The 25,469-nt window shown below is 48.3% G+C and overlaps 1 protein-coding gene across 10 annotated transcripts in view; it reads left to right on the forward strand.

Moving 5' to 3' along the window:
* Nucleotides 1-21,299: 21,299 nt before the first annotated feature.
* MARK3 (microtubule affinity regulating kinase 3) overlaps nt 21,300-25,469 on the forward strand; it is a 60,440-nt gene continuing 56,270 nt past the window's right edge. For 2 of the 10 annotated variants that reach the window (XM_048947499.1, XM_048947500.1), the window contains exon 1: nt 21,300-22,027. In XM_048947499.1, the coding sequence (XP_048803456.1) occupies nt 21,977-22,027 (51 nt within the window). In that variant the 5' untranslated portion in view covers nt 21,300-21,976. The remainder of the gene's footprint in view (nt 22,028-25,469) is intronic. The other 8 variants (XM_048947501.1, XM_048947502.1, XM_048947503.1 and 5 more) reach the window with 7 other exon arrangements.

Raw genomic sequence — 25,469 nt, forward strand, 5'->3', positions numbered from 1 at the left:
GGGTAGGCTGTTAGAGAGGTGGGGTGAAGTTGCCAGGGAGGTGTGTTACTGCAGTAATACAGGAGCGTGACTCCTGAGTGGGAGGTTAGTGCTGGCATTTTTCCTGTGTTTCAGAAATAATTGTCAGTTGTTAGACCTGCTGGGAATGTGGAAGGTGAGTTACTAATCCCTGTGTGACCTTTCCAGAAGATAGTTCTCTTTCCTGGTACAGGCACGCACCTCTGTTGTGTGGCAGTTGTGAGCACATCATTACCAGCATTTTTGCCTGCCACTCTGGAGTCGGGTGTGGAAAGCAAAGATCAAATACAGCTGTACATATTAGAGGGTAGCTGTTGCAGAGCTAATGATTTTTGCCTGCTACTATGGCAGCAAATTATATGGGCATTTTTTGGTTTACGTAGATAGCAATTAGAAGACTGGAATCTATTACTTCTATAAAGCAAAAGGCTGGGCTGCAGGGGTGGTGATGGAAGCTTAAAAGGAAAGAGTTAATAATGCTGTCTAGTTTCCAATGAAGTTTCAGTCTATATCTTCATCCTAGCTTGAATCAGCAGGCTTTGCCTTTCTAAGCAGTTTCAGTTTAGGGAGGGAAGGGGAAAGTCTTGCATGTTCCCAAGATTACATTTCATGTGCAATGCTGAGTTCCATGCAGGATGGGCAGTTCCAACAGAATGAATGGAGCTTGACTCCCAGTGAGCGTAGGTCAGGGGCATTTACCAAAGTAATGGCTTGATCTGTACTGACAGTTTGCAGATACGGCTTAGCAGGGCCACATTGCTTCTGTCCTGAGTGTGACCACAAGAGTTTAAAGCAGGGGTTACACAGCAGTGGCTGCTGCCACCTGCCATATGGTGAAGTCCCTGTCAGGGTGCAGCTGTTTTTGCTTCAAAACAGATCTGATTGTAATTGTAGGCAGCCACTAAAGGAGATTTCTCTCCGTCCACTCCAGCCCCAGTGAGCAGCAAGGCAGAGACCTGTTCCTTCCAGAAGGGAATTTAGGAAATAAACTCTCTGAAGGCAGCTTTCCCTTGGATTAATGAGCTGATGAAATCATAGCGAAGCTGTGTGATGGTAGACTTGCTGTAAATGTATGGTGGGAGAAAACAGTGAGTGAAAGCATTCCTTTAGTAGCACGTAGGCACTGCTGCTACACTTCCAGCCCTATCTTTGTTATGCACTGATGTTCTCATCTCAGATAATCAGGGATTCCACCAGTTAATGAGAATGGGTTTGTTTTGTTAGCATTTCTTTAGAGAAGAAATCTGTCTAAGGAGTTTCCCCAGTCTCTGAATGTATTGCTGCTATCTGATTAAAAGGAACCAGTAGAAATTCAAAACGGCGGCTGGGTATTTAGATGCAATCTGCTTGCAGCTTCAAAGGAATCCCTGGCACCTGAAAAGGAAAAAATGAGTGTTGGGTGATTTCCCTGATCAGCCTAAAAACCTCAGTGTGAATGCAGTGATTTGGCAGGTGGAAAGTCTAGCATCAGATCCATGACCTCAGCTGTATAAATCCTCATCTTCCTCCCAGAGCTGCGATCCAGAGCTCCTGCAGCTCAGCTCCCCCTGTCAGTGCCCAGCGCAGTGGGAGCAGCTCTGCTGATGGGCTGCTCGGGGCAGCAGCAAGCAGCACAGCAGTATTGCAGGTGGGAAAAGGTCAGAAGCTTGAACCGGGGTTTGAAATCCTGATGGTTGTTGTGTGTATGAGAAGTAAAAATGTCTGCCTTTATTGCCTAGAGCCTAATGCTTTTCATTGGAGGTGAGTGCTTTACTCAGATGGATGTGATAGACATGTGTTATGTCAAAGGATGCTCTTTGCCCCCAAGAGCATATAGCTGAGGCTTGTAGAGAGGCAATGGCTAAAGATAAGGCAAATGTGATCCAAAGCAGTTGTGGTAGGCATGGGAAAGTGCTCAACTCTTCTTAATTCCCATTGCAGTGGCTGTTCTGGTCAGTACAACCCCAGCGCACGGCTTCCAGAGAGGGCATCTTTGCAAACGGTGGTTCGCTCTGCAGGGCCACTTATAGGAGGCATCACACAACCAGTCGTCTGCATGTGCTGCGTGGCAGTTCTGTCTCACATTGTTCTCCACACCCCAGTTCCCACCATTCATGGCACTCTCTACAGACAGGCCTGCAGGCAAGGGTATTTTTGTGCTGTCTTCATAGTGAAAACTGAAGTGTTCAAGTGTATGCATGTATGTCTTCATCTTATTTTTATGCACAAGGCTATCGTTCCTCCCTGCTGAGAACTTTCTTCTTATTTGGGCTGCAGTGCTCACTAGGAGATCCCAATCTTCACCCATGTCTCCAGCTCAGCTGATTTTTTGCTGTGCTGATATGCCATAAAGTTAAACAAGCTGATTTGTATCTGATGAAATTGCGCTTAGCACATGGGAGCGCTCCAGTCGTGCAAGTTCTGCACCTTGATGTCTGAAAGAAGAGGTACTGGAGAACAGTAGTAACAAAGCTGTCCTTTCACTCGATGGCTGCTGTGCAGCAATAAAGATCACAGCAATTCTGCATTCCCAGAGGACGGAAGTGTCAGGGACGGAGGGACCAGAAGCTGCTGACCCACCAACTGGTCTTGCAAACCATGGCACTGTTTTCTTCTCAAACTAATTACTCGGAAAGAGCCTCGGAGGGCTGCTGCTGAGAGTTGACTCCTTGGCATTCAGTAACACCACTGAACCATGAAGATGTGGAACAGAGAACCCAGAGGGAAAGACAATAAAAAGCTGCTTAAAACATTGCTCTTTAAAGCCTTCTCTGTGAAACACTGTTTGCACGCTTAACTTTCAGCTTCGGTTTTATAAATGTGTTGGAGCCACTGGGATTGATTACTCACGTGCCTGGTGGGCTGATGATGTTGTCACCCTGCTGAAGACAGGAGCAAGATGATTTGCTCCTCGGGCTGTGCACGTCTGTAGTGGAGCAGCACGGGGTGAAGGCTGGCAGCCCGGGCAGCAGGCATGGCTGGGACCAGCCAGGTGCATGGCAGGGGCAGGCAGGGCCTCTCCCAGCTCTCGCCCTGCTCCTCCCGCACTGCTCAGTTCCAAGGTCACTCGGCTGCACCGTGTTGGAGCTGCCCTTGAACACCAGCAGCCCAGCACCTGTGAGGCGGGGGAAAGGCTGCAGAGCCTGGTCCTGCTCTCCAGGCCTGTTGTTTTCCAAGGTTGCAGGTGGAGAGTGGAGTTTACTGGATTTCTAATGTTATCGCTGTGTCGTTAGATGTATGTTATGCACAGCATTTTCTTGTTTAGAGAGGAACAAATGAAGCAAAGAGGAGCTCTGGTTTGAGTCTGGGGTCCTGGGGACATCAGTGGTGCATTGCAAATAAGGGAAGCAGCAGCACTGGGAGCTTTGTGTGGGTGTTTGCATCACTCCCTCCAAAGTTCTGCTTGATCCTGACTGATTTTTATATTGATCTGCTACTAATAAACCCAGCTAGCAACACTGACGTCAATGGAGTTAGCCTGGATTTGTATCTGTGTCATTAAGGAAGTCATCTGGCACCTTCAAAAGAAATGTGAGGAAACAAGTATATTATCCATTCCTGCACTGATGGGGAACTGCTAATTTAAGAATCGCACTTACAGCCAAAGTTACAGGTATATAAGAGGTCAGCAGCGTAGTTCACATAGAAAAAGATAAAAACACAGAGGCTTTTTCACTTGATCTCTGCTGCTGGGAAAGCTGGACTGAAGGCCTTCTGTCTCCTGCCCAGCCTGTGTCCATATGCGGCACCGTGAGCCAGGTGGGCATGGTGGGCATGGATGGAGGTGCCATGACAGGGTGGCTATGGATGGTGGGCAAGCACACGTAGGGGTGAAATGGATAGCCAGAGCACAGCTGTGATCACAGGAAAATGCCTCAGCCAGATCCCTCTGGGTTCAGACTGAGGCCAGGCATTCATCCACCTGAGCTGCTGACCAGAGTGCAACACTTCCAGAGGAGCCACGTCCCTCTTAGTGACACAGACAACCAGAATTGAAACCTCCATACAGTGTAAGCAGGCTGCATCATGCTTAACAGAGGTCACAACATCTTCATATGGCAGAGAATGAAGTAGTTAAGGCTTTTATGGAGTAGCAGGGCTTATGACTTGCTGAAGAAATGAAAGAAAACCATCCTTTTTATGTAGTAACGTAAGCAGAATTGATCTCCTGTGCTTCCGTGTTGATTAAAAATAGAGGGAGTGAGGGGTGGTGAGCCCACCTGGCTGCTCTTCGTGCCAGAAAAGAGGAGCAGCCTCAGGAGGGAGACACGAGGGCAGCTCTATGGCCAAGGCCAGCTCCATCCCGGTGCTGCTCAGTGAGCAGGAAGGCAGGAGGGGGAAGTGGCTGTGGTTCACGGTGGGGTGAGGGGATGGTTTTATCTGAATCACCGGGGGGGAACGGAGTGTTCCGCTGGGAGGAGAGGTGTGAGAGCTGCTACCTGGCTGTCATTACAGCCTTTTCTGGGGGGTGTCTGGTGATGTTCGCTGGGAAGCTGTGGGGATCCATAAGGGCAAGCTATTAACGACTGCTGGTTCTTTGTTTAACGCAGTCCTTCACGATACCGTCGCCTCCTTTGTTCCCTCATTTCAATGCTGGGAGGTGGGAGTGGAAGGCAGAGAGAAGCAGTGGTATCGTTAACGCCAGAAAACCCGTTCTGCAGGAAAAACCGCAGATGCGTGCCGAGCCGGATGGGGAAGGAGCGGCCGCGCTCATGACACAACCTGCAGCGCGCAGGCTGGCCGGGGGCAATGAGGGACGGCAGCCGCCTTCCCCTCTCCTCCCCCTTCCTCAGCAGCGTACATCCGCCCTCACGCTCGGATCAAGGAGGCCAGCTGCTCCTTGGGGCCGTCGCCCAGCGGGGCTGGATCCTCGCGCCCCCGCCTCACGCCCAGACCCTCCCCACGGGAACCGACGCGCAGCCATCTGACCGTGAGTCGGGGCTCACGGCGCTGCGCGGCTCCGCGGTCCCGGCGCAGCCGCCAGGGGGCGCCTGTGAACCAGAGCCGCCCGTGTGGCTGCGGCAGGGAGTAAAATAAAATAAAAATAAAATGAAGATAAAATAAAATAATGGTTCCCTCTCCAATATTCAGCTCCTCCTGCAGCACCCAGAGTCCATGAATCGGAAGGAATTACCCTCTGGGAGGTGTAAATGAGTTGCTCGCTGAGCAGCATCTTGTGCTGTGCCATGCAGGAATGGATGACCTTAAAGTCCTGCACCCTGTAACGCATGTGGGCATGGCACAGCCTGCCCGGTGTAGCGCACATGGCCCCGAGCTGCTGGAGTTCTGGGAGCGTTTGGACAGTGCTCTCAGACACTGATTTGAGTGGAGCTGTGTGGAGCCAGGGGTTGGACTCTATTTCCCCTTCTACTCTGCTCTTGTGAGGCCCCATCTGCAGTGCTGTGTCCAGGTCTGGAGCCCCCAGTACAAGACAGAGAGCTGTTGGAGAGGGTCCAGAGGAGAGCCACAAAGATGATCAGGGGACTGGAGCACCTCCCCTATGAGGACAGGCTGAGGGAGCTGGGCTTGTTCAGCCTGGAGAAAAGAAGGCTTCGGGGTGACCTCATTGCAGCCTTTCAATACCTAAAGGGAGCCTACAGAGGGGAGGGGAATCAACTCTTTGAAAGGGTAGAAAACTGCAGGACAAGAGGAAATGGTTTTAAGTTGAGGGAGGGAAGATTTAGGTTGGATGTCAGGGGGAAATTCTTTACAGAGAGAGTGGTGAGGTGCTGGAACAGCTGCCCAGAGGGGTTGTGGATGCCCCGTCCATCCCTGGCAGTGTTCAAAGCCAAGTTGGATGGGGCCCTGGGCAGCCTGGTCTGGTGTTAAATGGGGAGGTTGGTGGCCCTGCATGTGGCAGCGAGTTGGAGATTCATGATCCTTGAGGTCCCTTCCAACCCTTCGCATTCTGTGATTCTGTGATTCAGCTCCCTTAGGAGCAGAGGCTGATCCCTGCAGCCCGCACCGGGCACTGTGAGGGCAGGCAGGCCCAGCAGGGAAGCAGCATCCTGCAAAACAGGCAAAGCCTTCAAGTGGCAGCGGGTGGAGTCTTTGTGAGGCTCTGGGAAATGGGAGGATAATCCTTCTTCATGATAGATGGAGACGGCAGGGTTGTTTGGGTTGTGTTTGGTTTGGTATCTTTATCTAAAAGCTTTTCTTTTTTTTAAAATTCACATCCTTCTAAGCTCTCTGCAAACGAGCACGGCCTGCATTTCCAGGGAGGGCTCCTGGGTTGTCAGAGCACTGAATTTATGGCCCTGCCGGTGTCGGAGAAGCAAAACCTGATAGTCTAACTCCAATTCAGTGATTTCAACGCATTTTGGCATGGCATGATAGCGGTGGGGCTGCTGTGTGGGCACGGCTGACTCGCCCTCATCTCCCACCCTGGCATCTGCAGGAGCTGGGTGCTCCCTGCACTTAGCACTCCTCAGGGCTGCCATCGTGGCAACTTGACAGAGCCCCTGCTCCTCTGCCTCTTGCCAGCCAAGAAACTCAAATATCAAGGAAAAAATCCCTCAAGTGGAGACCAGCTGGACGCCAGAATCAAGGGATTGGTCTCTAGATTCTTATTTTCCTATTTGCCTCTGAAATATTAGACCCACGTGGGGACATCAAACCCCTTTGTCTCAGCTCTCTCTGCTACGTGGGCTTTCTCCTCCCTCTCCCGCTGATGGAGACAGCGTGGTTCCCCCTGCCCACTCTGCCCCACCTCCCCGGCTTTGATCACAGCAGCTGTGGAAGCCAGACTTTGAAAACACAGTGATTTCAGAGACGTGTTGATTAGGAAATGAAATTCTGAGAAACAAATGACAACCCAGCCGTACTGCCAGGGTCTGTGAGACTGCAGCTCCCACCAGGCAATGTATTTTCATGTTTTTTGACACATCCAGGGTGTTGTATTATTAATAAAAAATGCAGGCAGAACTTCTTAAGAGAAAATGACTTGCAAAGAAACAGCTTTTTTTTTTAACTCCCTGTGTATCTGCAGTCTTCCTCGAAGGCAGCTCAGACCTTCTTCTTTTCTGCAGAAAGCAATGAAACATACAAACAGAAGTGAAGCATAAGCTAACCCTGGGGTGGGGAGCATCTCCTGTGCTAGGAGAAGGAGAAGGACTGGTGACTTCTCTTCCCCAGCAGGTTGTCTCCAATGTCACAAGCAAATGGATTTAATGGAGGATGGAGGTTGGGCTCAGGACCTTCGTGGTTAACCCCAGAGAAAAATAACCCCAGCAATGGTATGAGGACAGGATCATGCCTAATGTATCCAGCCAAGGTGGCGAAAGGACTATCTAATGTGGCTACCTCTGTAGCAGCATAATGCCACACAGTGACTCCAGTCTGTCTTTCTTATTCAAAAAAAAACCCCTAATCTAGCCCTGAAAAACATTCTTTTGTTTCCCTTCCCATCAGTATTGATAGCATCTTGCATTTCTGAGGGCTTCTGGCACTGTTTGGAGTTTATCAACCCAAGGGAGGGATGTTCTGTGGCCGATTCTTCTCAGTTTTGTTCTTGTGAATGCAGGGATTGCCCTCAGCAGGGGGTGAGCTTGGGCAACTTTGCACTCCAAACCTTGGACAAGCAAGAGGTGGAACTCTCATTGCCTCACTGTCCACTGCTATAGCACCCTGGGACCAAGCATGGAGCAGGAACCTGTGAGCAGGAGGCTCGCATTTCTGGGAATTGTCACTCCTTGATCCCTTGGCATCTGCCTGAAGGCAGCCACAGAGTATCTCCAGTCCTCTGCCTGCAGCTACAGGTGCTCTGTTCCTTTGGCAGCAAGAGCCTGGATAGACAACAGCCTTCAATCCCCATCAGAAAAGAAAGAGTGAAGCCATTTCTCTCTCAATCAGTTGCTTCCCTGCTCTTGGTACTGCTTAAAATCACTCCAAAACTTAAAGCCAGGAATCGGCCCTTACGTCTGTAGCTCATTCTGCACAAGACACTCTGCTGGGAAGAGAGTTTTCATGGAAAGCAACAGAAATCCCCGTTTGCACTCCAAAGAGCCCACGCTCCTGCAGGTGCCTCTGCAATATGAGAAGTCAGCCTCATACTACAAAAAATCCAAAGTGGTAGCGGATGGCAGCAGTCAGGAGCTTCTGTAAGGACAAACTGCAAGCCGTGTTCCCAACAAACAGCTTGGGAGCAGCAGCAAGGGAAGAGGCTGCATTCATCTATTACAGCATCCTGGGTTGACTGGAGGGCTCGAAGCTCAGCTTTCTATGGGGGGGCTGAACTCCTGCCCATAGCAGATGCTCTTACCCATGCACAACTGGAGCTGCCCGGGGACTTCAACCTGCACCAGCCCAGGTATTATGGAGTTCTCCAGTTTTCCTTCCCTGTTCCCATTGCTGCCACCCAATTCACCATCCAGCAAAGAGGCAAAAGCATGTGCAGGTTTCAGTATGTGTGTCATTTTTAATGCATTTATTTTTAGCTTGTTTTTGTGGCCGGTAGAGGATTCCACAGGAAATCCTGCAGCCAGGGGATCATGAAAAGCTCAGGTTCCCGATTGCGTTACATACGTTAACAGAGATGTGAGCTATAGGTTTTTTTATAAAAGGCAGCTATAAATACTTCCTCCAGCTGCACCCATATCCCCTCGTCCTTCTTCTCTTCACAACACCTGTTGACACTCGTGTACCAAATAAAGATTCACTGCTCAGTGGGGAGGAGACACCGTGGCTCCAGCCCTGCAGTAAGGCAAGCTGCATGGCAGCAGCACCTGGACTATGAGAAGAGGGGCTTCTCTTGGTCTCCTATCAGTTCTGCAGGGAAGGTGCTGCTTAGGGTGCACGCCTGGAGGAAGCATCACTGGGAACCTGCCCTGTGGGTTTCAACCTCCATTCTAAAATCCTGCACCCGTGATACAGCTGAGCAGGCTGTGAGGACAAGGTGAACATGCTCCAGTCTGGGCACGGTGGGAGCATGCACTGCTCTGGCCCTGGGTTTGTTCCAAAGGGCTGCTGGGTGGGAGCTGAGCTGAACTGGAGCCATTCAGCATTTTGCCTTTCACAAATCAGTATTCACTGGTGAAAATGCACCCAGTGACTGCATCGTGAGACAGAGAGCCTGGTGCAGGAGGGTTATTACAAAGATGTGTTCAGTCTGAAGTTAAAGCCACTGGCAGTTTAGCCCATTGCTTGGAATGACCCTCACCTGTGTTCTGTGGAGCTCTGGGGCAGAGACAGGTTGGAAGCAGAGACATTGGCTCGGAGGTTCATTTACTGTCAGTGAAGGTCTCAGGTTTGGACCTGGCATTGCAGTGAAGTCTCTGTCCCAGAGCAGCTGTGGTTACACACCACAGGGCCTCCAGCCATGTGTGCCTCCTGCACCAGAGGGGTCATACTTAAGGGGGCAAAGGAAAAGCACCCTTTGCTATCTTCCGTCTGCTTCTCCCCGCCCCTGTCAGGACTCCTGGCAGCCCTTTCAGCTGCAGCATGCTTCAAAAACGTATGCAGGGTTATGTAAGACACGCACCCTGGGTGACTCAGACGCCGTGCTGCGGCACGCAGCTCCCACATCCCTGGTGCAGGCTCCTCGGAGAGGCACACAGCCGTGGGACAGGCAGCCCGCGGGGCTGCACACAGCCACCTCAATGACCCACAAGGATCATCGAGTCCAACTCCTGGCTCTGCACAGGCCGACCCAAAATCCAAACCCTATGTTTGAAAGCATTGTTCAAATGCTCCTTGTGACTCCAGGGACAGATCATCAGTTGGGACAAGTTAGAATAGCTGCACCGAAGGCAGTGAAGATGAGCAGATATTTTCCTGGTGTCTTGCCAGCTCTTGGTTCCTCTCCAGGGCTCCACACCTACCCCAGCCTACCTCCTGGTACAAAAATGCTCGGTTTGAGTCAGAGGATCCACAGCCTGGCTTATTAGCAGAAAGGAAACACAAAGTTAATGAAACTCTTCTTGTTTGTGCCTGCCAAGGATCCCAGCTTTCAGTTGCTCTGCAGTGGAGGGATTACATATTGGGGCTGACTCTCAGCTTTGGACTCCACTTTTAGACTGGTGTAAAGTCACAGTAACAGAGGCATCAGACTCATTATTTATGATACAGTTATAAATTACACACTTTTGCCCCCTCAGTCCGTAGCTAGAAATCACCACTTCCCACACGCAGCATATGCAGCATTTTATTTTTAAAAAATGATTTCCATCTTTCTAAGGAGAAAAGACAGAGCACCAAAAGATGAATTAATATGACCTGTTAATAAGTTACAAAATCTTACAAGCCCACAAAACCATTCAGTCTCCTAAGGAAAGCTGAATTGCAGGGCCAGAAAGCTGCCAGGTAGAAAGCAGCAGAAGTGCCCACTCCAACACACAGCTCCATCTGCCAGCTGGGAGCCCAGTGCAGCCAACATTGGGACGTGGTGAGGAGGATCCAGCCGGCTGTTTGCTGGGATGAACGAGGCAGAATGACCCACACAGCGTTCTAGCAGCTATGCTGGCGCAGCCCTGATGAATGGATCCACATGAGCATACCCTGACTGCCAGCTGCCTCATGGAGTGGGCTGGATCGAGAATGGGAAGGTGGCATAAGGAGCCACGAGAGGAGAGGAGGGACACAGAGGCATGGGACTGAAGGTGGATATCTTCTCCACAATCAGAAGTGTCCCCCACAGTAGTTGGGGTGAAAAAAAAAATACTCCCATCTGCACTTCTCCTCTGCCATCAGCTGAAGTCTGTTGGTCGCATATCTTGTGTTGGTTGAGACGCTGAGGATGCCAACCTTCTGCTGTGACAATCCCCATGCTGGCTCCCATCATGCTTCTGCGTGATGGCCTCAGTGCTCCAGCTGTGCCCCAGTCCCATCATAGAATCACAGAATCATAGAACAGCCTGGGTTGAAAAGGACCACAATGATCATCTAGCTTCAACCCCCTGCTATGCGCAGCTACCAGACCAGGCTGCCCAAAGCCACATCCAGCCTGGCCTTGAATGCCTCCAGGGATGGAGCATCCACAGCCTCCTTGGGCAAATCCCTAATAACAAAATTAGCATTTGTTTCCCTGTAGCCCAGCAGTGCCCATGCATGCAAGTGGCCTCAAGAAGACTGAGGATACCAAGCCAGCCACTCTGAAGTTAGGAAATGCAGGAGGAAGGCTATCTCTGCATGTTTCTCATTTCATTATTTCCCCAAGGCTCCCTATCCTCGCTCCTCACTGAGCACAAAATGGATGGCGCCCACCTGCAGAACAACTGCTAAGCAAAAATCTGTCTTGAAGAGAGACCTGAAGTAGCCCTCTGTGAGCCCTAAAGCAGTTTAACTGCTGAGCTTAGGGTAAATTAGCCCACTCCATTGTGCTAATGCGTGCATATTGCTCCTGGTAGAGACACCGGCTTCAGCTCAGCACCACCAGTGCATCCCTGTGAACAGCGCTGGGATTTTCCGTTCTCCTTTCTCCAAGCTGCCCAACATGCCAGCTCTGCCCTGCAGTTACAGCTGGTCACACAAACTTCCCTCGGGCTTCAGTGTCACAGGGCTTCATGGCTGCTGTCGGATTGAGCCCAGCTATGATGGCATGAAGCGACATAGCTGGAGAAGAGAAATAAGGCAAGATTTGGGTCCAAAAGAGTCCCTGTGCCCAGGAACAAGTCCCCTGCACCTTCACTCTTCTCAGCCTTGTCAGCTCCAGTAGCTAAACAAAGGGGATTTCTCTGCAAAGGCAATGGGATCTGTAATTAAAGCCTGGATCCTAATGCACAAGCACAGAAGCCACATGCTGGCTGATTTACTTTGTAGCTTTGAGAGCTTTAATGTAGGAGGGTTGTTGGGTTTTTCTTTTTCTTCTTTCTTTTTCTTTTTTTGCATGCACGAGCAACATAAATAGAGCTTCATCTTTTATGCATTTTCTTGTGCCTTCCAGACCCAGAGCTCCTCTCTATCGTTTGACATCGCTCCTTGTTTTGATAGATGCACTTACTGGAAGAAGATGTAAGGGTATTTTCATTGCAGTACATCATATTCACATGTATAAAATATTAAAAGCAATGGAGCTGAGCCCAAAAACAGTGCAGTACTTTATAAAATAGTATTAGACTTTTCCTTAGGTATTAGAGAAGGTGATAAATCCCCCTCTGTTATACAGTACAGCCCACATGGGCTCCTAAGGGGTATGAGTGTGATACTTGCAGGTAGCAGGAGGGTCTGTAGCAAAGACAGTAAGAAGGTTTTGTATGCACGCAGAGGAATATAAATATATTTATGCGTGTGTTCTTACGTAGCATTTTTCAGCAGTGCTGCTCTCTGCAGAGCGTGCATTTCCAAAGCCCTGTATGGGGGTCTGTATTGCATCTTCACAGGGGACATGGAGCGTGGAGGACACAGAGCCACTGGCAATTACAGGATGTGGCAGCATATGGCACACATGCAGCCAGTGTATGGCAACAACATGTTTTCACTGCCTTGAAACAAATACTTTAGAAGTTGATTTTAATATCTCTGGCTCTCTTTTGAAAAGCTGGCAGCCCAGGCCCTTGAATGTCCTCCAAAGGTCTGCTTTCCACAGACTGCAGTCGGACTTAGGCCCAGGTGAGCTCAGGCTTGGTCTCAGGTGGTTGCAGCTGATGCCTTGGTCCTTCAGCATCATCCCCTGGGGACCAGAGCTCTGGCAGGTTAGATGAAGGATGCTGAAGGCAGCCAACATTAGAAAATAAGAACTCAGAGTTAAACCATCGAGGGTCACACCCTGCATAGGTGCTATCGGTTTGTTCCGTCTTATGAGAGGAATGAAGTTACTCAAAAGGAAAATTCTTCAGGGTCAGTGTTTGGGTGTTTTTCCATCAGTTACTTCCCCATTCCTCAGACCCGTGTGTTTTTCCTGTCTGTCAGATCTTCCCTTCTGTCCCGAATGTTTCTTCCTTCCCTGCTGTCCCCAGCCACCCCCGGCCCCACTGCAGCTGTCCCACAAGCACCACGCACTGCAGAGGCTCGCTATTCCTAGCGCTGCCTTGGAGAGGCTGAAACCACTCCAGCAGCCATTGTAGATGAACAAAAGTGCTTCCAACAGAATTGTTTGAAAATAGGAACAAACATTTGCTGAACTTCCAAAAATTTGCAATGTCCCTTTCATTCTGCTGACTTCCAGAGAGAGGAATCTCTCCTTCATTCAAGAACTCTTACAAAAGGTTGATATTCCAACTACTGGTTGCTCTTCTTCATGGGTATTTGATTCTTTCTTCTTTTTTTCCCCACACTGTTACTGAAAAAGCGCAAAATAAACAAACAAAAACATGGAAGGTTTCTAAAGCATTAAAGGTCATACCACCAAATTTCTCAAAGCAACATCACTTTGCTTTTCAAAACCACCTTGAAAAATCTGAAACGACTGTGAATGTTTTTAGAAGCAGTTAAAAGATCATCTCCTCAGAGATCAGGTGGCTCAAGCTGAAGCAGGCACGCAGTAAGACCAGAATGAACAGAAAATAGGAAAACTTGTTTATAGGCACAAGATGTTAGTGGGAGAAACAGTAAGGGTGTTAATGGCCATATTAATGCCATGAGCAGCAGCTCCTATAAATGGGTAAGGGAATGTTATGGTTGGCAATCCTGGTCAATGAGAGGAAGTATTTATGGGCTCAGAGGGATCCTATGCTTGCAAGGGTAAGTCCTGCTAGCAAGACTTACTGCTGTGCTGCAGAGAGGGGAGGGAGGAAGTGGGTGGAGGTAGGTGGAAGACCTCTCCCGTGGGAGCGGTGTACTTATGGCTGCTGACAGGGGAGGGTGGTCAGCTGTGTCCCAGAAAGTAGAAGGCTAAAACAAGGGAGGGTGAGAGTGGAGTGAAGAACAGCAATGAATGGTAATTAAGGTAATATGTTTGTAATCACACTTGCCCATAAATCATGCAAAGTCAAATAACGTGTAAAAAGAAAATTGATATATAAGATACACAGAAAACTCTTCAGTTCTATGCCAGAGGTAGATTTTCTCTACAGAGAATACCTGCAGCACGCACAGACCTCACTGCCAGCAGACATGATTCATGGATTAGGTTTATATAGCACCGAGCCCTTCAAGCAAGGCATGCAGAGCCATGTGATTCATGCAGACCACAGAGCTCATCCTGAAATGCTCACTGCCACCAGTGAAGGAGTGCTGTGCTGTGACTGGCACTACATCCCAGGCATACACAGAGCTGCAGCCTGCACTATTTGGGGCCGAGGATGTCCCACTGCTCCAAACCTGAGGCTGGGAGCACCAGCACCATGCCCTGCTCAGCTGTGCTCACTGCAGCACAGCAGGGGGGGATCCAGCCCTCCCCAGTGCCTTCCAACACCCCTACAGATTAATACACTTGTGAGAGGATACAAGGCTTGTTTGATGCTCGATGTTGTTTTTTGTGCTTGTTTGAGGGACAGTCCTAATTTTCAATTGCCTCTTTTTATTTCAATAACAGTAAAACACTCCTAATTCATTTTGCTCTTTTCTTCTATGCATCTGGAAAAAAGTGCCGTGCTTGGATGATAAAACATTCTCTCTCTCTCTAAAAGTGTTTTTATGTTCTTGTGTGATGTGAATTCTAATCAGTATTGTGGCAACAGCATTAATTTGATATTTTTCCAATTCAATTTGAAGCTGTTGACCTCCTATCAGACATCCTCAAATCAGCAGCTCATCTTTTGCTATGAAACAAGCCCAAGTACGTTATGTATTTGTCATCTCCTCGATGTTCTGAAACTAAAAAAAAAAAAAGGTGATGATGTTAGCACATATCTACTGTAACGGTGGGGATGTTTCTTCATTTCCTGGGTTGCTGTCAGCATTTGAGGAGAATGAGAAGCGAAAGGTGGTTTAGTACTGGAAGAACAAGAGTGCTGTGAAGCCCCATGCTGGGGACAGTGCACCAAACCTGTCTGTCCTGTGCAGCCTGTACCTGGTCTGCCATAAATCCTTTTCTTTACATCACGCACACATTTTTAGGAGACCCTTTGTAGTTATAGCTCTATACTGTAATATAGAAATTCACAGATGAACAGGAAAAGTAAATCTTCCCGTGCATTTGCAAAGGTTGTTTGTGACTGTAACATCAATTCTTTGTTCAAAACCCCTAGCTTCAGTAGAATCTAACCCATGCTTGGCTTTGTCAGGTAATTATCAAGGACGTGTTCCCTCACGCATCGAGGCAAGGCAGAAGATGTGTGCGGGCACTGGTGACTTTCTGGGTTCTGGGGAAGCTCCAAAGGAAAGCAAATGTGGAAGTTTATGAAAAAGGGGGAAAGAAAGATATGACCATTTACAGGCTTGTCCCAGCAACATAATGAAATGACTCATATGGATCTCGATTAACAAAGAATTAAGGGAGGGAAATGTAATTAATGCCAATCAACTGGATTTGATGGGAAGAGACCCTTTCTAGCAGACTTGTTATCATTTAGAGGAGCGTGCAAGATTGATAAAGATAACAAAGCTGATGAAAAACACCGTGCTCCTTTAAGGCCCTCAACTTGTTGCAGCAGAGCATGTCGATTGAGAAACCACAGCTATGGAAACCACAGTGACATTCATCAAGCATCAAACTGCTCGCCCTTGCTTCACTGAAGTGTGCTGGAAGGGTCCTGGGACCCCTTGTCTGCTCAGCAGCCCCCAGCCCTGTTTTGACACCTCAGTCATTGCACCCCATCTTTTGCTCAACCCCCAGCTGTTTTTTTCTGAGTTGTTCTCCCTCCAGCCTTTCCCCACCCCAGGCCACATGTTGTGTGAACGCTCAAGGTAGCAACTCCTCTTTATCAGCAGAAAAACATAACGCAGGACCATAGCCCAGCACAACTGGTTCTTGGCTTGCACTGATGCGTGTTTGTATCAAGGACCATAAGGGAACGAAAGATTGACCAATAAGCCTTGCAGCTGCCCCCAGGATGGAGAAAGGGTTGAAAATTAAAAGATGGCATTGAGGCAGAACAAAACTTTGCAAAATTTTGGGTAAGTGACATGAATTTTATTATGGCCAAAGTTAAAAATTCTGCTTGTAGGAAAAAGAAAGCGTACTTACAAGATGGGGGACTCTGTGTGGAGGGGAAAGTCAGTGATATTGAAAGGGCATGTGAGTCACAGTAATGTGAGTTTTCAGAGTTCAGTTACTTAGCTGAAAGGGCTAAATGGGTTCTTCAACTGTGGCATCAGCAAAATGAGTTATTTCACACCTGTATTTTGGTTTTGCATTATTACAGCTGGAATACCATGCTCACGTCTGGTATCCATGGCAGAAACAGACTGATAAGGTGACAACGAATCATAGAAAAATGTGCATGCTAACAGAGAACTGAATAGGATTTGTTTTAGTGACAGCCTCCAGAATTTAAACCTCTCTGGCAAAACCCAGCCCTTGGGGCTGACTGTGGGCCCTGGGAACTTCAGCCGAGCTGTACTTTGCACTAGCCTGTCAACAATTTTAGATGTTCCTTTTTGAACAAGCGTGGGCTTGTTCATTTTTAGATAACCTGTGCCCAAAAAGCCTGGGATTTATCTCCTCGCTACCAAACAATTGCTTCCCACTGACACTCAGGCACACCAATTATTAATTTGCTCTTGAAAATATTACGTGTGCTGGAGTCATCTATTCTTTCCCCATCATTGTGAATGCAGTCTTTGATTCAGTATTAACCACACAGGAAACAGCGTAGGAGGAACAGTAACGTGCCTGACTCAGATGGCAAGGCATCCGAAAGGATTTGTGTTTAAGATGCAGCCCTGCTGGGGTTATGCACTGGCAGGAACAGAAGAGGTTGTTATAGAACACCTAGGCTAGCTTTCAAACATAGGGTCAAGTTGAGAGCATGGCTGCCAACCGACTGCTTCTCCTTGTTTCTTTCATAGCCCGCAAGGCATCAGGTTTACAGAAAGCTAAGGAGGTATTTTCGTTTCACTTTTCACAACACTAACCCAGTTGCTGCCAGAACAACACTCTCACCCAGCTGCTTGGAGCAGTGTGATTCTGCCTCAGATCCCACGAGCCATGCAGATGGAAACAGTGGTGGAAATAGTGCAGCTCACGCACTGGACAGCAATCCCATCGTGAAGGTTCACATCTCACACATTATGCTATATGGCTCTGCCATGCACTGCTTGTCTGGCCTGACAGGTAAGGAATTACTTGAAGCTTGCAATCCAGAAGCCAATACTGATCACTCCTGTTTTCTCACATTCACAGCCCAGTGGCTGAGCTCTCTGATGCCTGAGCATCAGAGCATGGATGCAACATTGAGAAGGAAGTTTTTTTCCCCTTCCATTGTTTCCTCTGCTGTCAAAACCACACACCAGCCTGGCCTTGCAGTGGGTTGCACTTGGGCCTCATTATACGAGCAGGGACTATTGATTCAGCTCACAGACAGTAATCAGTACTTTTCTATCAATAGCTTTGTCATCACCGTTATCGAAGTCGCACATTCCTCCTTCCTACTATAAAACACTGTTTTCATGTATTCTATGGAATTAAAAATTTGAAACACAAATACAAATAATGATATCAGTTTCAGAGGTAACCCTGATGATGAAATGGTCCTGAAAATCATTCACTGCATGGAATTATTTTAGAATTTCACATAATCATAGAATCAAAATGGCCTGGATTGAAAAGGACCATAATGATCACTTGACAACAATAAGATATTAGAATAAGAAGGAATAATACTAGGTACATTACTGTGGCTTTTAAAATGCATTTTGTAAAGACTTGAAGAAACACAAGTGACATCAGGGTTAATAATTATCAGCCTAAACTGGTATTTTTGTGTAAATGAAAATGATTTCATATTTCAGCAGATTCCCAGGTGGTGTATTCTGCCATAGCTGCAGTGCAGGATGAGGCAGCTCTAACAATTACATTAGCTGATCCTCTATTTGCCTCTACCAGCTGATGTCTTCCAGTCCCCAGCCTCTAAGTGAGGTGAGGGGAATATAATTACCTAAGTCAATTCTGCATATGTAATCCTTTTTGCAGAATTAAGATGGAAACCTCACGCGTTTGAATAATTTAAAATTAATCCTTGCATTTTGTCCAGCATTTTTAATCAATTCCATCATTTTTGCTCTGATCACAATGTTAAAGTTAGGATTCACTATGTATGTGCAACATTCTGTTCAGAGATTTAATGACTTGACTTTTAGCATTCAGAAGAAAAAAAAAAATCAAAATGCTTCATCATAATGATGTTGTTTTGAATCACATTGCTTTCTTTTGTTTTCTGTGTGTGGCGATAGCCAAAAAAGTGACATAAAAACAGCACCTTAACTAAGCTGCTTCCTGTGTGTCTTTGAGTCATATTCTCCAGATCCGCTGACAAAAACAAGTTTTTACAACTGTTAGCACTGTAGCGGCTGTGCAGCTCGAAGCACAAGTTGCAGCTTATCCTGGATAACGTGCAAACATTGTCATTGGAGTTCCACTGAGGAAAGCACTGTCACTATCGCCTGCGATGGCACGAGAACCAGGAAAATACAGTTGGATTATCAGATTCCCGAGTTCTCAGAACCTATAGATAGGGAAAAAATCACCTTCTGCTTATGAACACAGCTTAAGTAAGTACTTATGGGCAACAAAGAAATAAGAAACCCACGCAATTTCTTTTAATTTTTTTAAATATGTCCAAAGTTCTAAGAAAATTTATGTGCTTCACCTGCCTGAACATGAGAAGCAGAATACAGCCAGAATTAAATGAAACAATAAAGCTGTGTCATTTGTTATCCTCTGCGCAGGTTTTGCCGCATGGAACTGCCAACACAAATCAATGGTTCCCATTACTGGTGATAAAACAACAAAATGAGCTGCTGTTATTTTTTGTGGTCTCAAGCCCTTTCTTCAAAAGTTCTTGTTTCAACATCACTTTGCCAGTCAGAAACATCACTCTGAAAGAAACAAGAATTCCTTTCCCCACAACCTCCCCTCCTTTGCCACCCGCTCTCAGCTCTGTTTAATTTGGGCAGTGTTAAATGTGGGCTTTACCCAAAGTAATAGCAGAACTTCTATCAGATAGACAGGCCTAGGACTTTCACCTGACCACACATAATGGGATAGATTGGATTTATCTGTGTATATATAGCAATATATAGCAATACAAGTTTTTATAGCCCCATACTTCAGTGTCACTTGGTGTATGTTTGTACACACTAACAGCACAGGGGAACTCAACACACACTCTGAAAACCACTCCCAGGCTTTGGTGCTGGCAGTTCAGCACTCCTGTGTCAGCTGCAGTCCCCACCAATGCAGGACGAAAGCATTTGGTTAACAACCAAAGTAAATCTCTACCTAGTTTTACTTTTTCTGACTCTATCGTAAGTCAGTTACCACTCTTTATAAAGAAATTGTAAAGAACACCTTCTTTTGGCAGCCAAAAATGAAGCAGCAGCCGCCCTGTGGCGAAAGCAGCAAGCCGGAGATCTGGATACTTCTCCCGGCTCTGCTGTGACTGACCTTGGCACATCAGATAGACACAACTCCCTCTCTGTTTCCAACACAAAGCGTCTTGCCTGCTACGGAAGGAGAGCAGCTCTTACACGTAAGTTGAGCATATATGCACATGGATATATATATAGATAGATAGATATGTATATATGTGCATACACATGATGGGTTGATGATTGGATTAGTGGTCTATTCCAAGCTTAACAATTCTATGAAACACCAATACAAAGGATAAATATTCTTCAAATTACCCAAAATTCCTGTCACTGACATAAAAGAAGGTGTCAGCTTGGCTTGAGACCAAGGAGGACATGAATCTACTGAGTTTCTCCTTCCACTGGTTATGTGTGTGGAGTTTGGTAGCCTCCATGATAAAGTAACAAGACAAGCAACTTTTTAGTTGGATAGTACTCAGAGGCTACCAATCCTTGCTAGCGTCTCTGAAAGTGGGAAAATATCACCTACATTGCAGGATGGATTTCAAGGCTAAGCTGGTAAATATTTATAAGATATAAAGTTCGCCAGATAAATTAGGCTTTAGAAAGACAAAATGTTACCGCTATGCTGTCGGATCTCCAGAGATGACAAACTGCTACAAATCCCATCTAACCCCACATTTATTTCTGTAGAGATTTTCTTCTGCCTTTTCTCCAGAAAAAAATAACAGAAATATGTCTGTTTCTAAGCTAGCTATATAATCAATAGGTGTACAAAGGTTAGTAAGATTACTGCAACAGAAAGTTAATCAAAACAAATGAAAATGCTCACTGATAGCATAGGCTCACAGTAAACTCCCCAAGGAGCAATCTCCAAAAAGAGAACCTTCCTCAGTGACAGTCAGCACTTAAATGGGATCTAGCAGAGGTGGAGCCAGGCTCCATCCCTTCTGGTAGCAGAGGTGAATTGTCTTCAGCTGTGCTCCCGTGGTTGACTCATTCCTCACCTCAGGTGGTCAATCAGAGGTTCAGGCTGTGATCAACAGTTCCCATACACTAGCTATATATTAAATACACAAAGGTTACTTCTTTTTCCCATTCTTATTAGATCCACTCATGACTATATCAAGATCTTAAGCTGTGATAGGACAGGGGAAATGGTTTCAAGCTAACAGAAGGGAGATTTAAACTCAAAACCAAACAAAAAGATGTTTTTTACAGTAAGGGTGATGAGGCACTAGCACAGGTTGCCCAGAGAGGTGATGGATGCCCCATCCCTGCAGACAGCCAATGTCAGGCTGGGGGGGCTCTGAGCACCTGATGGAGCTGTGGGTGTCCCTGTTCATTGCAGGGGGGTTGGAGTAAACAGCCTTTAAAGATCCCTTCCAACTGCAATGGTGCTACAGTTCTATGAACTTCCTCGTATTCTTGACAGTGACTGCAGTGATTTCTGGGCAGAAAAAGCACATTCTGAGGGCACAGGCTTCCACTCTCCATCAAATGAACCTTCAGAGCTGCAGCAGCCCCAGGCTTCAAGCACACGTGAGCTGCCCTCATCACACGCGCACGCTCCTCTTTGGACCCAGAGACACAGCAGGAAGGCAGCAAGACACTCAAGGCCGAAAGCCGCTCTGCACACACAGCAGGGAAGCTCCCTGACCGTGAGCAGCCCTGCTCTGCCTACAAACGGGCAGTGGGCCCGACCCTACATCCCCACAGCCTCTCTGCGGACGAGGGCTCCTATTTAGCGACACGTTTCCACCGATGTTCCTTCACGCTCCCTCCATTCACACCACTTCCATCCAGCCCCGCCCTCCCAGCCACCCCAACCCCCCTCCAGAGTCCCACTCGAGACCGCGCCGAGGAGGAGCCCGCTCAGAGCCGCACAGGGAACGGCAGAGCCCGGCTCCTCCCCACCCCGCCCGGCCCGGCCCCTAGCAACACGCCGCCGGCCTCCTCGTCGCGGCCGGGCGCGGGGTGGGCCCTTCCGGTTCATGTCGGAGCTGGGCTCGGCGCGGAGGAAGCCGGGCGGCCATCTTGGCTCGTCAGGGAGCGGCGGAGGGGCGGGGGGCGGCTGGCAGTGAGCGCGGGAGGGAGGACGGAAAGGAGAAGCGGGCAGGCGGGCGGGCAGTCACCGTTCCCAGCCCGCCGGCGGCCCACGGGGTGCCGGCCTTAACCGGGCGCGGGGCGGGATGCGAGGAGCGGTGGCGGCCCGGTGAAGCGGGGGCAAAGAGCGGGGAGCCCACCCGGTGGGCGGCCTGCGCTCAGCCGCCGAGGGGCCGGCGAGACGGGCCGAGCCGCTCCGCTTCCCCGGCAGCCCCTCCGCCGTCCCCTTCCCCCGCCGTCACCGCCCGATGAGGCACCGCCGCTGAGCCCCCCGCCCGGCCCGGCTGAGCGTAGGATGAGCCCGCGGCAGGCGGAGGGCGAGAGGCCGCCCCGCTCCCTCGGGGGGATCTAACGCGGCCGCGGAGGCGGGGGGACACGGAGCGACGCCGCCCCCCGGCACCTCGTCCTTCATGGTGGCTTTCTGCGCCCGACGCCTCCCAGCAGAAGCGCGGCCCGACCCGGCCCGGGGGTGGTGTGCGAGTGCGAGTGCGCGCCGCGGGCAGCGCTGGTGCCCGAGCGAGGGAAAATGTCCACTCGGACTCCATTGCCCACGGTGAACGAGCGCGACACCGAGAACGTGAGTACCGCAGGCGGGGGGACGTCGCCCCGAGCGCCGCCTGCCTCCGTCCCCGGGCCGGCTTATCCTTACGTTTGTTCTCCTTTCTAGCCCGTTGAGCGCCGCGTGCCTCCCGGCAGACCCGGCGGCCTGCTCGGCTCTGCCGCCGCATCGCGGCGTCTCGCAGGAGCGGGGCTGCGCGGGTCCCTAACGCGGCGGGGAGGAGGAGGAATCCCGCCCCGGTGCTGCGCGCTCAGTGCCCGGAGCGGCCGCATCGCCTCGGAGCGAGCAGATGGCGAGCGCTGAGCGTCGGGAGGGGTGGGCGAGGTGACCTACATAATGGGCCTCTTCCCCGCTGGTGTGCGGGGTTCTGCACGGCGGTGACGCTGTTGGGCTCCGTCACCTGTGCCGATGGCACGGAAAGGTCCGTTTTATTGAAATCCGCTTCCGATCTAGAGAGCCTGTTCCTTTTTAATTATGTTTTTCTTAGGTTTTATTGACGAGATCGAGCCGAGCCGCTGTGTTAACAATCGCGCAGGTCATAGGCTAAAGGGGAAAAAATAGAGAGGTGGTACCGCATGAGCAGGCAGCCAAAAATGAAGCTGGGTGGGAGCCTCCCTTTTTGCAAATAAGAGCTGTGCTTCTTCTGTATGAAAACTTACTTGATCCCGGGGTAATCCTGTCTGAGCGTTTTTCTCTTTCATTGCTGGGGGAAAATGCAGAGGCTGTGCAGAAGGGAGTTGTCAGTTGCTGTAGCCTGAAATGAGTCGATGGGTGAACTTGGTATTGAGCTTTCTGTAAAGGCTCTCAGGGGCTCTATAGAGATGAGATTCTTAACTTGACAGAGGAGGGTTTTTGTGAGGGCTTGCGTATGTGTCTGACATAAAAGGTGGAAACTTTGGTTACAGATCAGGAAAAACTGTTGGATTGTTCAGCCCATAAATAGTCTAAGGAAGGTGATGGTTGCCCCATTGTTCAAAACAAGACCAGACAAAGCACTGGAAAACACGCTGCGTGGAACAATTACTGCATTACGAGGGATTTGGATTTTATTGACATAATAGGCACTTCTAACTTCTGTGATCTTTATTTGTTTTAGCACTAGATGCAACCTGCAGGCTAAGGGCTGCATTGAACAAAAAGCCAACTAAGCATGTTTGGTTGTAAAATCTCAGTGAGCTTCCTGCCTTGTGGAAGAAAATAATTAAAGTGCTATGTGACTCTTCCTATGCCGTGGGGAGAGGTGATGCAGCACACTCCAGAAAATACAGAGTTTATTCAGATAATTATTTTGTCTGTGGATAAACCTTACTGAGACTTTGGAGCTCCAGGTATACGCATGGAGGCCTTCCAGTAAATCCTTTTAGGTGCTGCTTAGATAAGGTTCTCCAGTGTGGTTAACTCCAACCCCGCTATGGATAGCTTAATGGTAGAAAGACTTAGCATGTGCTTGATGAAATGCATTATTCACAAGCAGAGTGTTTTAGCACTTGAAGTTAGGCTTTACATATCTTCCACTTAAGGCACCTTGTTCTCACTTCAAAACGTTGGTCTGACACTTCTCTTTAGTCATCTCCATAATTTAACATACAGGGGTTGTCTGGCTTGCAGATGAGTCGCCTTAGGTTTTGATTAAGGCATATCTTTCAACTGCCGTGCTTTGGCTGGCGACCACAGAAATACCTGTAGGTAGTGATACTGGCAGGAGGCAACCAACATGAGTCGCTTCCAGATCCGTTGCAGTGATCCCACAGTAAGGTGCTGCAGCCCTGGAGAAGCCCTCTCTCACGTTCTGACTGTTGGTGATCAGGACTTCACCAAAATGGATACTTGCTTTGCCTTTTTAAAATTTCAATCGACATTTAGTCTGGGTGAGTTACCCATAGGCTGGAAATGGATACAAAATTAACTGTTTTATTTTTACATACAAAATGTAGCACTTTTGGTGCGTCAACTAATTGTTCTTCCAGCCTGAAGCCCAATGCTGTGTTTTCACAGGTGAACGGAACCCTTGATTTTCTTCCACTTAAGAGAAGTTAGTTAATATTCATAGGACTCTTTGAAGTTCAGATAGCTTAAGAAGTGCCAAGGTGTTCAGCCAGCCTTTGGGGCATGGCGGTGGACCCTCTCAATGCTGTTTGGAAGATTACCACTGCTAAGAAAGCCTTGGCTGGTGCTGAATGTGGTATAAGTGAGCTGATCGTATTTTATCCATGCCTATACATGCAGTTTTGAATGTGGAGTTAGCCTCCAGAATGATGGTGCACGTAAATTATCATTGTCTATACTTGCAGTTAACCACGTTCAGCACTTGGCAGTTCCTGTTAAATAGACAGGGTCTAATTGTCAGCACTTGATTTTTTTTCTTTGAAGGTGGTGGATAGCACTGAGGTGCTTCATCATGCACATACTGCTGAAGTGGAAATGCTGTCACAGTGACTTTCCCCCAAAGCCACTGGCAGCCATCAAGCTGTAAGTGCCTCAGATTAAAGAATTTGGCGAGGAGTCACCTGGTGTTGAAAGGAAAGGCATCCCAGATGATCTGTGATCATAGGAACTTCACACTTGGGCAGTTGGGAGCTGGCTGTTTGCCTGCAAATGAGCTGGCTGCTCACCACAAAGGTGGAACAGCTCCTCACTGGTGATGTCTTTCACAGCAGTGACTGCCAGCTGCTCAGGGGACACAAGTGAAGGAGAGGTTCTCAGAATTGTCTTCCCTTCTCTTCTGCCATCTGCAGAATTGTGTCCTGCGCATAAGAGAAATGGCATAGACCTTCATCCAAAACTGGAAGTGAAGGGTCAATGTAGAAGAAGGACTTTTAGGGAGAAAAGGATGAGCAATCCTATTTTAATAGTGATGAGGGGAGAGAAGATCCACGGAGGAAGAAAGAGTGTGGAAAGATGGTAGATGATGGAAAAGAGGAGCCACAGAGGGTTGTGCATATGACAGGATGGAGGACAACCAGGAACAAAGAAATAGGAGCAGGAGGAGTGAGGTCCTGGAGAACAGGACAAATACCCTAAAAATTCCCAAGGAATGGCAAGATGTTAGTGTCGATAGAAAGAACGAAATACAGGTGGTGTGGAAGGTTAGTTTAATTTTTTTTAAGAGCATGAAATAGCAAAGTTTTAGACTGAAGTATTTAATTTGAACCTCTGTTAGTTGCACAGCTGTGTTTCTGAGGGGAAGAGAAGGTAATGTCAGTGCTGCAGACCATTCTGAATTCCAAATGTAAGTAATTTGAGTAAAAGCGAGACTAAAATATGCTCTTCTCTCCACGACTGTGTCTAATGTGAAAAATTTGCTATTGAACAACGCCAGTGTGATGGCAACTGTGCTTGTACAAGCCTGTACAAAAGGATTCTGTGCAGGAAAAGTGTCCCATTGAATTTTTTATTTAAAGAAGATTTTGTGAAGTTGAGAATAGATTCAAAAATTTACTTTTAAGGTACTGTAAAGCTT

Source organism: Lagopus muta, chromosome 6, assembly GCF_023343835.1.
Source record: "Lagopus muta isolate bLagMut1 chromosome 6, bLagMut1 primary, whole genome shotgun sequence".
Lineage (NCBI taxonomy): Eukaryota > Metazoa > Chordata > Aves > Galliformes > Phasianidae > Lagopus > Lagopus muta.